This window comes from Centropristis striata, chromosome 5, assembly GCF_030273125.1.
Source record: "Centropristis striata isolate RG_2023a ecotype Rhode Island chromosome 5, C.striata_1.0, whole genome shotgun sequence".
Lineage (NCBI taxonomy): Eukaryota > Metazoa > Chordata > Actinopteri > Perciformes > Serranidae > Centropristis > Centropristis striata.
The window spans coordinates 9,948,954-9,962,941 of NC_081521.1; the positions used below are offsets into that span (position 1 = coordinate 9,948,954).

Consider the following 13,988-nt stretch of genomic DNA (forward strand, 5'->3'; position numbering starts at 1 on the left):
GAGTCGGACCTTTGTTCTTAGACTATTGTATCGATGCCTGGAGCTGATAAATGGTGACAAGCATTTTTAGGCTACATCATTTATCATTAAAACATAATTTAAAATAAATATCATCCTGCGACCGTGAAATTATTCAAACAGGCTACTAGCCGAGGATATTAAATGCTGCCCTCTGCTAATCGCAGCAGTGATTTCCTTTGATGAAACTTTTTTATGCCGACGAACAAAACCAGTTTGTTGTGTTGCAGCTGTTGGATGTCAGCGTTTCACTTTCTGACTCTGAGAAATTCCTCTTTTTGTATTAAACTTACTTCAAAACATTGTTTAACTCCTGCAACCCAAAAGCTTTGAAAACTTTAAGTCTGTGATCCAAATATTGAGTGAACTTGTTAGAGTTTATAACTATAAGTACTTTTTCCGTCGCTGCGTATTTCTGTAATATGTCTATTTCGCTCCTGTTGTTAATTGTAGCGGTGCACTTTGCTAATAATGGTGACCTTAAAAAAAGAAAAAGGAAAAATCCTCTTTTTTGGCCGGATTGCGACCTCAGATGTCTCTCGGAGCATGGCCACAGAATTAAGTTTCGAGCCGCCACATTTAGCAACAGCCGATCATTCTTACGCTGTGATTGGAGAGATACGAACGTTTAATAAATCACACATGAACCCTGTGGTAAGACAAAATATACACTCAGATTTGCGCTCGTTTCTACATTCTTTTGATAAATGAGGGCCACTGTGACAGAGTCAAAGACAACTGTAACGTTTGCCTTGTTCAGTGTTGGGTTGGGCTAAAAGACATGAATGACTTGAGCTGTTCATCAGCTGGACACTGGAGTAGCTAGCTAGCTACTTAGCTGATAAAACAGCCTGTCCTCCTGTCAAAATGTCAATACATGCTGTCTGTACAGGCAGCGAAAAACAAGCTATATTTACCAATTTCACCGTCCACTGTAATGCGGCAGCCGCCATCTTGCTAACATAGTAGTGATTGACAGCCAGGCCAAGTTTAAAAGGGCAGATTCCCTCTGTTAGTTGGAGGTTGAGGTGGTGGATGGGTCAAACAAGCAACGGACTTTCACCGCAAGGTTTGCGTCCCGTGTGAAAACATAAGTAAACCATTTTAACTTAAGCTACGTTTTTTATGTTAGTTACATGAATCACGTTTTTTTTTTAGATATTTTTTGGGCCATTTTGTAGATTTATTGACAGTAGAGATATTGGGAAAGGGCTCCCGGGCCATGAATGAATCACGTTTTTGAACGTAACTTACATTTATTATGTAAGTTGCAGCAGCCACGAGAACATGGTAACTACCTTATTTCCGGCATTTACGTACATTTATTTACTGTTTAAACGGTCTATTATAACGCCTAATCAGAAGTTTTTTGCCGTAAACCTAAGGTCAGTGGTTTTACAACATAAATCCACAGTCGCAGTCTCCTTTTTTTACAACGCCGTACGTGTGTGCTATTTTTAATACACATCGTTGTACTGTGAGCCACGCCGCGATAGTTAATAGTGCCCTGAAATGTGAGCCGTGATACATGCCTGCGTGCCGTAATTTGTGGTACTGACACACGACCTCTTCTGCCGGTTATGTTGGAGAACTTGTTGGATAATAAAGCATCGTTCTGGCTACTTATCTGTTCTACACATAGTTTCCATAAAAACAACTAGGCCATGGCCAAAAATCAACATGGCTACAGCCAAAATGTGTCAAATTTGAGTTTTCAGATGTGCAATTGTTGTTCAAGTTAACTTACATTTTTTTGGACTGCCTTTGACCACATGTATGAATTTTGAAAATAGGTCTAGATTGAGACTGGTTATGCAAAAAGGAAGCAATTACGATAATGTTATCCTGCAGTACAGGGTTTGACCAAAACTGACCGTTTCAAGCCCATTCACTGCTCACCTTTTTAAATAAAAAAAATCATTGATAAAAACCAAGGTCATAAAATTGCTTCAAAATGTTGCCCAGTTATCATCACCTCAAGAGGCTCTTCCCATTGTATCCATCATCTGGTTGACAACAATTTGAGGAAAATAATACAATGTATTACTACCATTAAAAAATACATCAGGAGGTTGATCAGATTATTATTCAACTGACTGGATGCTTCAGTGCAGCAGGTATGAGTAACTCTGCATTCACTCCATGAGCAACTACATCCTTGTGCTACAGTGTGAAGGACTTGTTGATTGATTGGGATTGATTTCTGCAGTGCTAATGTTGAAGTGGATAGATGAGGTGGATAGATGTGTAGTGAAGCAAGGTGCTGACCACAGTCAAAGGAAACACAATGACTGTTGTCAGCGCCAGCCAATGCTTCACCTATTGTAGTATGGACGGGCTTATGGGTCCGGGTGCCACAGTATAATTCCTTTTTCTGTCCAAACGAAAATAGGAAAAAACTATCTGTGGTCAGATAGACTTCCCAAACGTCAGGCTCACCTGCCGGCATTAGTTATGATTATAATTAATAATCAAGTTAATAAATGTGAACCATGCATGGTTCAGAGAATAGTAGCATATACTAGTGTATGATGATACTTTTTTTTGTCTTTTTTATGCTTGATAATAATAAGTACTTATTAATACGGGACTTTTATTTTCCCGATTCCGATGTGTCCGACGTCATATCAATAAATGAGAAACGAAAAAATTAATTTGCAAAAACCAAATAACGGCCGTTATTTCATTTTGGTTTTTTGGTTATTTCCTTTTTTTGATGCTGATAGCAAAATCCATTTTTCCGTTTTTGGTTTAATACGAAAAAATCCCTATTTTCGTTTGGACAGAAAAAGGAATTATACTATGGCACCTGGACCCTTGTGATTAGCAGTTGCTTGCAGTATGAACGCATGTTAAGGGCCACTGTTGTTGACACTGTGGTAGCGGTTTTCTAGCAGTGCTAACTTTCGCACATATACAACACTGCAACAAAAAAGAGAAGAAATCAAAACCGACATTCACAATCCGTGTATCATTCGTTTTTTCCAATTTTAATTGGCAATCAAAAATCAAATAATAAAAAATTGACTGGTTATTTTGTTTTTTATTATAACACAAAAAACAAAAAATAATGCTTGTTTTTTCATATTTCAATATTAGGCTCAGATCAAAAATATGAGGTCACGTAAACCCGACCAATTAAATATTAAAATCAAATTCAGTCCTGGTGCCCATTTTTCCATTTCGTATTTTTGTAATATATTATATTGAAATATGAAAAAACAAGCATTTTTTTAGTTTTTTGTGTTATAATAAAAAACAAATAAAAAAAAAAAAGTCAATTTTTCGTTATTTTATATTTGTTTGCCAATTGAGAATGGAAGGAATGAATGTTAAACGGATTATTCACATTCCCAGAATGTCACTGTCTAAAACTGAACGGATGTTTCTAAGGTCATAGAAAAGTGTCCGAGCTCGCTGAAGCAGCAGCAGGAGAGAGCGACTCCGCCGCAAAGAAGAGATACAGATATGGCCCTATCTTCCTTTAATATCCAGAAAAGTACCCTGCTTTTATTCTGAAAAATGCTCAACAGTTCAAAGGCGTGTTCACACCGTGTGTGTGTCGGATTTTTGCTCGTTTTTTTCGTCATCTGATTTCCCCAGTGTAGAAAAGCTGTCCTCGCCAGTCACAGCAGCCGGCTTGAACTTCCATCCTCCATCTTTAATTCGTCCAGCACTGTCACAAACTGTCTCTGCAGTTGAAAATGCTTGTTGAATGTCAAAAAGAGTTTCTTACATCCAAGTGTACAAGAGGAATCCATCAGTTGGACATAAAGGTAGAAAAGTATCTAAATCTGTGGATCCAATTCATGTGTTTTCATTTGTGTTTTTGCACACACATGAATAAAATATTAATGCCGCTTTGCACTCCTCTCTGTGTGTTAGCGCGTGTGCATGTGTCACACTGTTTCCGGTAGGCAGAGGGCTTCCACTGCATTACTGGGTCCCTGGGCGACTCCGCCGATGACAAAGAGCATGCTGGTTGTCTGCAGGAGGGCAGAGGAGCAGCGTGCGGTGGGCATGGGCGCCACATACTCCCAGCGCCGCTTCACTGGGTTGTAGCTCTCTACTGTGCCCAACGGCGATGGCTCATTACCTGCAAAATGGAGAGGAACATGTTAGAATGACAGCAATTATGTTTAAAATGCAGCATTTGCCACCTCTTTAACTCAGTCCGGAAAATAGTTGGAAATATTCTATTGTCTGAACTTGATGCAATCTCATTTTTCAAGGACAGTGGAGTGGTAGGCGACTGCCTCCCTTGGTGCCCCACTGTTCTAAAAGAATGCAGTAATAGCGTCCTCTTGGGTGACCCCATGGTAGGTAAACACATTAAAGTGCCCACCAGGATGTCTGTAAATAGAGAAGACATGACAATGTTCACTCTAGGGTGCCTTCTCAGTGGACAGGTGCCCTCCAAGGTGCCTCCAAATGGAGAAAATGTAATATAGTGGCCACCATGTTGCCCTTAAATGGAGAAAACATTATAAAATGCACTCTAGGGTGCCCTTAAATGGGGAAACCATGATAAATGGACTGCATTTGTATGGCGCTTTTCTAGTCTTGGCGACCACTCAAAGACCTTTAACACCACCCATTCAGCCATTCACACACTTGTGGCAGAGGCTACCCTAAACGGTGCCACCTGCCACCATCAGGGATTCACTCACACACCGGTAAACACAGCACACAGCTCTGGAGTGCCCTTCCAATGGAAAAAAAACATGATAAAGTACCCTTTTAGGGTGCCCTTTAGTAGAGAGAATATGATGACGTGCCCTCCAGGGTGGCCTTCAAATTTGTGCAAGCTGTTCTGTGACTTTATGTGACTGTATTTAGGCCACTGGTGGACTCAGTGGAGGTTCAAAATTTGCAAGAAAAGTGTCCTCTTGGATGGTCGATAATGAAAGTCCCCCAGGGTGACTTTAATGTTGAGATGTAAGGCAGCAGTAGGACGATACATGCTAGAAAACCTTCTGACCGCTGATGTTCCTTCTAATTGTGTTCACCTCTGGCCCTCAAACAGCAACAGTCCACCAGTCATTTAGGCCTGAATTAGGTTTATTATGTTTTTATATTGTTTTGAATCATTGTTATGTCAATCTACACTCACTGGCCAATTTATTTGCTACAAGAAAAGTGGCCACCGGGAAAGTCTCAGGCCACATCCTCTCAAAAGTCCTCTCACTCTGCGTGTTTCGACTACAAGTTAGCCCTCAGAGGGATTTAGAGACTCTGGAGGTGACGGATGGTTTTCACCGTCGCTAACTGTGCACAATGTCAGCAGCTGAAAGGAGCATGGCTAATTATGCACAGAGTCTCCACTGATCATAAACATAGTGATTGTGAATTAACGGCATCTCTAAATGTGCACAGTGTCTGGTGCTTGTTGTAAACAAACAGAGATCGCTAAGTGAACACCTCCTGTAGCAGCAGCACATACACACTGTACTGCTACAGAGCTAAGTACTGCTACTTGATATTGAATGCTGACAGCATTGAATTCACACCACATAAACTCACATACACTGAGAAAAGTTATTCAGTGCTATGAATTCAGTGGTTTTCAACCATTCAGGTTGCTTAAAGGGTTTAAATCTGTACTGCTATCGTTTGTTTCTGTGCACACATGAACACATGCACATCATTAAAAATTTGGCACTTCAAGATTTTGAATGTGTACTCATCACACTTCAAGCAACACCTCGCCATAAACTGAGACACTTATTACCTCCAGGGCACGCATGACACACTTGTTGCTGGAGCTTTCGGAGTGGACTACATTAAGAGCTAACGCACACACACACACTCATATAAAGACAGTAAATCCAAGATAACACCTCCTACATCAATGTGTTGAAGAATCCCCATGACTCCATCTCCCACGTTGTCATAAACACACTGAAATAGTCTTTCTATCAATACAATAATCACTTTTTTCCTAAAAAAGATTGTGTCTGCAACTATAGAGAAGGTGGAGTGAACTGGGGAAGACACTCGATGAAAAGAAACACAACTTCAAATAAATGCTAATGTTGCTCTGCTGGATGTGTAAATAAGCAACAACACCACAACTTCATATCAATGCCATGTTTACAACTTGATGGGCTGCCTCCACATGGACAGAAAATATGGGGAAACTGTCACTATATCCTAAAACATGATAATAATATAACTTTATTAATAGCACCTTTTAAAAACACCAGTTTACAAAGTGCTTGGACAGAGAGCAGTTAATTACAGAGAGAATGATGCCATAAGGCTAAAAACAATTCTTACATTAAAAGAAAAACAATAAGAGACAGAGCAGGAACAATCACAAGACATTCTCACATACACAGAAAATAAAAGGTAGAAGGAGGAAAAAAAATAAAAGGTGAAGAAGTAAAAAGGAGTGGTGAGATAGAAAGTAATACATAAAAGCAAGTGTATTAAATTGGGTTTTAAGAAATGATTTAGAAGAAGTTAGTGACTCTGCATGCCTTATCTCCTTGGGCAGCTCGTTCCAAAGTCGGGGCACTCTGGTGGAGAAAGCCTGCTCACCTTTGTTTTTTTCATTTTAGACTTTGGAACAGTCAGAAGGACCAGAGGATCTGAGGACGAGGGTTGGCTTGTATGGAGTTAGTGATTCTGTTAAATAGCTAGGAGCCAGAGCTAACAGACACTCCAAGGAGTCGCTGTTCAGTTTTATGAGGTAAGTAAGTTTTTGTTTTTTGCTAGCCAAAACTAACATCCCAGTTAATGCTCCAGTTAATGCTAACATGAATTAGCAGCAGCTTCTCTCAGTCAGGTTGAGGTGTAGAGAGGCTGTAGTCAGTGATCAGATCCCTCTCCTCCTCCACAGTCCAGATATGGTCTGCTCCCCGTATCGGAAACAAGATGGCGACGAGTGTAACGATGAATCAGTGTTAACTATTACCTCTGTTGGTTTAAATGGTCATTTATGTTATATTTATACCGCTGACTATTCCCTTTGTCATCAGTTAAATATGGGATATATCATATCATGTATATTCCTTCTCTGATGTTCATACATTTTCATGCTAAGGATAATTATATTATTATTTCGGATTGTGTGCTATAGTCAAGCTTATTGTGAGCTGACTATTGATGGCTGTTATTGTTTTTGTGATATTCCAAAACCACACTGGATTAACCCATTGAGGCCTGAAAAATCGCTGGGCGATTTTAAAATAAACCTCTAATTTTCTGGAAATGCTGGAAAAATTCTGGAAAAAAAAGTGTCAACTCTTCAACTAAATAATAGATTTTTCAGCCTCTGTAGCAGATAGAAATGAAATTCAAAAAGGTATTTGAGAGCTTATACAAATACTACAAAACGACGTATCCGCTTTCCAGGCTTTAATGGGTTAAAGCGCCATAAAAGAATTGACTGTCTCCTCCATCATTATTTATCTAAATCTTGGAGGAACTTTAGGTGCGTTCTAACAGATGCCCACTCTCGATTACGAATCAGAGAAGTCAGTTTACTATCTTTGAGCCTCCGTCACACACACTGTTAAAGGGTCAGTTACTAAAATGAAAACACACACTGTGTTAATGGCCTTTCAACCAAAAGGTGGCCCTGCCTTAAAGCATACCATGCTTTATTGTCTATTTTACTCCTACTCAGATCATAATTTACAAGAATGATAATGTTTACTGAGGTAATAAATCGAGTAAGAAGTGGGGTCATTTTTATATTGACTTTTCCACAAACTGACTTTTTTTGCAGCCACTGAAGTCACCACCTAATGGCCATTAGAGAGAATGCAGGCTTAAAGCACTTCTGCATTGGCTTCACTTTTCAGGCCTAGAGTTGCTGCTCGGAGAAAAAAAAAATCATGTTTTTCCGCCTCCTCCTAGTTCTCCTAATTGTATTCAAAAGACTCCACTGTGTCTAAACGAGAAGAACCAATCAGAGTAAAGTAGTCTCAAACAGAGCTGTCAATTATTTCAATGACTGTTTTTACTCTAGGCAGTGCTGATGAAATTTAAATCAAGACTGAGAAAACTTAAAAGGCTCATTAAAAACATTGTCTAAAAAAAAAAAAAAAAAAACTCGCTCTGAGTAGAGAGGGGAGGAAAAGAGGTGCAAGAGGAGGTCTCACTCTACTACAAATTCTGTTTTTTTTTTTTGTGCCAAGTTACTTGAATGCAGGATTAAATATGAAAAACACAGTCTGTATCTATTTCACAGTTGAAATGCTTTGATTGTTGCAGATCGACTGACACATCTTCTTCAATACATTCCATAGTCTTCCATCAGGAATATAAAGTCATGGAAAAAATATTAGACAAGTCTTCTTTTCTTCAATTTCTTGTTCATTTTAATGCCTGGTACAACTAAAGGTACATTTGTTTGGACAAATATAATGATAAGAAACCATGGAAAATGTCTAGATATCAGCTCTTAAATTAAACTCTTATGAACCATTTTTGTTGTTATCATTATATTTGTCCAAATAAATGTACCTTTAGTTGTCCCAGGCATTAAAATGAACAAGAAACTGAAGAAAAGAACGGTCTGACATTTTTTTTTCATGACTGTAGTACTTTAGAGATTCAACTGGGGCCACAGGTTCTGGTCCTCTTCTACTGAGGAATTTATTGCTTCACTGGACTACATTTGCCATCAACACTGGACATCCACATGAAAGATTAATTTTCCTTTTATGAATATAACATAATATTATTCAGGACTCTTGGCCTTTCGAAGCTCTGCTGTGCTTCTTTTCCCCTGTTTCTCGTTCCCTCCCCCTCTTTTTCACCTCAGGTGCAATGCTCACTGTCATTATACATCAGTTGATGCCGTTTCCATGGAGACCCACATCACAGCGGGTCCTCAAATGATATGGACTGGTGAGTGTATGGTGTGTGTGTGTGTGTGTGTCTAAGGAAGACTATTATCATTTCGTTGGAAGAACAAAGTGACGGTGCCCAAACGGCCTTTTTAAAGCAATATGTGTTATGATGAGGCCTCGGCTCCCCTATCATTTTTTATGGAGACACACTTACGTACCCAAATCTGTCACTAAATACACACACACACACATGCACACTAACAAACATACTGCGTGCTGCTCTTGGTGCTCAAAGGCTTCCTGTCGCTGCTTTGATTCACAGCCCACAGACGTCATGTCAATTCACCAGCCGCTCATCCAGCCACTGCTCCCCTCCTCTCCTCCCCTCCTCCATCTCTCTCCTCATACCCCCATTATTTTTTTTTTTATCTCCATTAAGTTCATTCTTTCCTGTCATTTCTTTTTTTAATTCTACTTTATCACTCGTAACCCCTGCCTATCTGTCCTCCTCTCCACTCTCATTTTTCTTCACAGCTACTGGCATCTGTGTGTCGAGAAAAAGTATGTGCACCCTTTGAAATTACCTAGTTTTCTGCATTAATTTGTCATAAAATGTGGTCTGAGCTGCATCTAAATCCAAAGTATAGACAAACACAATTTGCTTAACCTGATACCACAAAAACAGGTACATTATATTTAGGGCCGGGACTTTAACACGTTAATTAAGATTAATTAATTACACAAAAATTAACGCATTGAAAATTGACTCATTTTAATCGCACTTACCTTTGCACCGCGGAACGTTTCTCACTGGATGAGTTTCAGGTGGACCGATTATACTAGAGCACCAACTAGCGTTGATGAGTTGAGACAACAACAAACCACAGTGAACATGAAGGAAGAAGCTGATGAGAGCTTTGGTTGGCCCCGTGGATGATGGGACATTTAGTTACTAAAAACCAACGGATGGAAGCGTCCATAAGAGCATGGTTGTGTGGCAAAAAATTGCACTGGTCTGTGGGACTTGGACAAAAATAAACAATATTTTTGTTGCTTAACCCTCTGGGTTAAGGACATTTTCAGCCATTTCAGAAATTTTTCACTTTACTTTTGGCAATGATTTTGGCTGTGATACTGCAAATGATATGATTTTTGGAAGAAGGATTTCTATCTTGTTATATTTTGAAATTCTAATTGAATTTTTTCTAATGGCTCTATAATACAGTGTGCACAAATATACTACCCTTTCGAGCCCTTTCGGGCTGAAAATGTCCACCTCCAAAAAAATGCTATAAAAACTTTACAGATTAATATTTTTTTCTACTTTTTTCTGCATAAACCTCTTAAACAACTTCTGCCCTGCTCAAAACTATTCAAAGATTTTGAGAATTTTAACCCTTTAAAAGCCAGTTTGATTGCACAATGTCACTGTTTCAAAGAAAAAACAAAAAAAAATTGAGTTATTTTCCATATAATAAATAATTTTTGGCTGGGGCATTGGTTTTTATCACAGCCTTGGGTAGGTCTAGCCTGGGTATACCCAGACTGCCTTGCGCGCTCAAATTTAATTTCGAACTGCGAAAGGGTCTGGCAACCAGGGAGGTTTCTTAGCCCTGTTTTAGGGAACCAATCACAGAGCGGGGAGGGACGGCAAGATGATGACGCGTACTGCTCGGCACTTGGAAGCTTGTAGTTTTCTTACGGATCCAACATGGCTGCTGCAGACGCGAAACTCTCTTTAGCTGTAGATGGTGTTTTAAATAGTTTAGAGCGAAAGTTGAAAGGCGAAAGGTCTCTCGGCGGCTCCGCTGTCCCAAGGCTCATAGCCAGATCACCGGTAGTGCCGGTAATTAGCGCCGCACCACGGGTGATCTCGCTCCGAGCCGGGGCACAGCGGAGCCCCCACAGATCCGCAGCAGCTTGTTTATTGCCAATAAAATCAGTGGATGTGTGTGGCTGAATGACATGAGGGGGAATAAAGCGTGAAAATAAATAATCTTGCAGAAAGCGAGAACTGGAGGAGCAAAGCAGCAAGCAACACTCTCACACAGACACACAACAAGATCTCCAAACCAAACGACAGAAAAGACCTTTTGTCAGTACCACCCATAACAACTCATATGAGCGTTTGTCAAAAGCGGCTCCAGGTACAAAGCGGAGAGTTCTAAAAATAGCACAAACATCATTATACATAGAACTACGGCCCGTAAAAAATGGAAATTACATTCAAAGTTCTCCTGGCTGAAAGTCCACCATTTAAGTTCTAGTTCTGTGTTTCAAATTATTTGGCAAAATCAGGTTAACTCCTCACAAAATGTTTTGTTTTCTACTTCATCTGTCGCCTATCCAACTTGGTAACATCATGCAATTAGAAATGTTTAATTCCAAGTTATTGGCATTAAATCTAACCTTTACTGTTGTTTTTTAGGAAGATTCTGAATTTTCACCTTGAGGAGAAGTGTAACTTTCATGGCTCTTCGACATTTTTTACAATGTGCCTACGGTATCTTCCTTCAATCACTTTTGAAATAATGTTTCTGACCTATTGTCATGTTACAATGGAGTTTCAGAGTCAGAGCTCCTGTCTCCTCCTTTCTGTATCAATGAAAAGGGGAAGCTGGAAACCGACCTTAAGATAATTGAAACCTAAAAGACCAGATACCCTGCACATAAGCAATTTTCACTGACAGATTTTTCATTATCTTTTTTACCACATGGATAAAATGAACTACGATTGGAGTCACAATGCTTTCAGCCCCCTGAAATACCTGTTCCTATAATGAAAACACAGCACACTCTGACCTTGTTTGGGCTCTGATAATAATTACTCCAATATGTTAACGACCTACTGGTGTATTTCTCAGTTAATTTAGGAAGACAAAAAGTTCAAGACAATATTCCATGTAATAATCTGTTGCAGTATGAATTTGCAGCTCCAATATCAATCTCCATTTCCATCATTCAGTAGGACCCTTTTTGAAGTGTTTATTTCTGTTTTTCTGTTCCCCTCTCTGACCTCCCGCTGCTTCTGCTTTCAGACAGCGAGACAATAGCTTAGCACTTTAGGTCAAAAGGAAGCTGCAACACACCTGCAGAGGAATTTGTGGTAATGCTTAATGTGTGCTGTAAATAGTGCCATTACGTGCCCTCTTTAACAGCACTTATCATATATTAGCAGGCAATGCACAGCACTCATCCTTGGCTTTCTTTCTTGCTTTCTCCAATTGTTTGTGTAGTACAAGCTTTATATGTTTTCAGTGGTCAAAGTGCAGCTCAATATGGTCACCGTGACGGCATTGCAAGAGGTAGCCATTCACACCTTTCAGAGACAACATGACTGAACACTATGATGCCTTAGCAGGGTTCAGAACAGGTCAACCACTGCTCAGTCCCAGCCAAGCGGCAACCTACACGTCTGGAAAAATGAAGCCAATGTGGTCAGACTTTATTTTGGCTTAGATGCAAGTAAAAAAAAAGATTAGCTTCATTTTGTGCACGTACACTACCGGTCAAAAGTTTTAGAACACCCCAATTTTTCCAGTTTTTTATTGAAATTCAAGCAGTTCAAGTCAAATGAACAGCTTGAAAGGGTACAAAGGTAAGTGGTGAACTGCCAGAGGTAAATAAAAAAAGGTAAGCTTAACCAAAACTGAAAAATAATGTACATTTCAGAATTATACAAGTAGGCCTTTTTCAGGGAACAAGAAATGGGTTAACAACTTAACTCTATGGAGTCTTGGGCTATTTTGTCCATTTTTTAATTCTTTTCATGTCTTTGTAAGTCATTTTTTTGGTAATTTTGTCTTTTTTTTGTCATTTTGTGTGTTTTGGTGTCTTTTTTTTTGTCATTTTCTGTCTTTTTTTGGTCATTTTGTGTCTTTTTTTAGTCCTTTAGTCCAACATAAAATGTGATTTTAAATCTTTTTTTTACTTTCAAAACACTATCATGCTCAATCAAGAATTTTAAATGTTGCAAATGTACATTCATTTCAGAGTACACTGAGACATTAAACTGCATAATTTTCAATTAAATTCTGGAAAAGTTGGTGTGTTCTAAAACTTTTGACCAGTAGTGTATGCGCTGCCTAGAAAGGAATTGCTACAATTGTTCCTTAAATCTGTTCTTTCTCATGGCCAGCAGGGGGCGACTCCACTGGCTGCAAAAAGTCAAGTACCTATGGGATTTTTTCTCAAAGTACCTCAGTGAAAGTTGTTCTCAGCAGCTTTGTGAAAAAGAAACTCTTAACCAAGACTCGTAGTGGTAAGATCAAATATAGATTATGAGCAAGTTAATCACTGGGCTACAATTTATCTGATTTAATCATAGATGATCAAACCCAACAAACAATATTTGTTCAAAACTCAAATCAATCCTTCTGTTGAATTTCATCCTCTTGAGACTGTCAGCACTGAAAGTTCTGCAGCTTTTCTTTGACTGACCACAGGTCGAGCTCTGATCCACAACCAGCAGCCAGCTTGGACCACTGACTGTAGAAGAAGTGAGCATAGTCATCGTGATATTACCCATGGGTTTGTGGATGACCATTTTGAGTTTGTCATTTAGGCCATCACCATCTTGTTTTTTTTGGCGCCAAAAGTTACCGTATTTGGACAATAACATGAACAGCTTTGCTTGCTTTGCTTTTCGCTTTGTGCAGCAAAATAGTTGCTTATTATTAAAAACCTATTTATTGTCCTTGGCGTTCAGTCCCAGCTAGGCAAGAATCCTTGGCTTTCTTTTTCACCTTTTTACCCTTTTATTTGTCTTTTTTATCTCTAACTCTGTTTTGGATTGAGTTTTTATTACTATTTTATTCTATTTTATTTGACTGTTTTTAGTATTTTATTGTTTTCATTGTTTTTATTTATACCTATTTGTGTATGATTTATTCTATTTTAATAACTGTACAGCACTTTGGTCAACTGAGGTTGTTTTTAAATGTGCTCTATAAATAAACTTTGACTTGACTTTGACTTGTATACACAATGAATGGGAGCAAATTATTTTGCCAGTCTGGTTGCGTATTATGGTCATTTAGTTTAGGTCTGTTATGATATGTGACAATTTTTCCCACCATGGTGAAAAAGAATCATTGCTTTGCAGTTTTGCAAACACTTTCTGTACATTTTTAGCCAACCAAAATGTGAAAATTTACTGAAACTGAA

General features: G+C 38.9%; 1 protein-coding gene across 1 annotated transcript in view; it reads right to left on the reverse strand.

The window, feature by feature from the left end:
• Window positions 1–3,330: 3,330 nt before the first annotated feature.
• Window positions 3,331–13,988, reverse strand: part of LOC131971174 (kelch domain-containing protein 8B-like) — a 234,620-nt gene continuing 223,962 nt past the window's right edge. Inside the window, exon 5 of the mRNA XM_059332498.1 lies at window positions 3,331–4,114. Coding sequence (XP_059188481.1) covers window positions 3,918–4,114 — 197 coding nt within the window. The 3' untranslated portion in view covers window positions 3,331–3,917. The remainder of the gene's footprint in view (window positions 4,115–13,988) is intronic.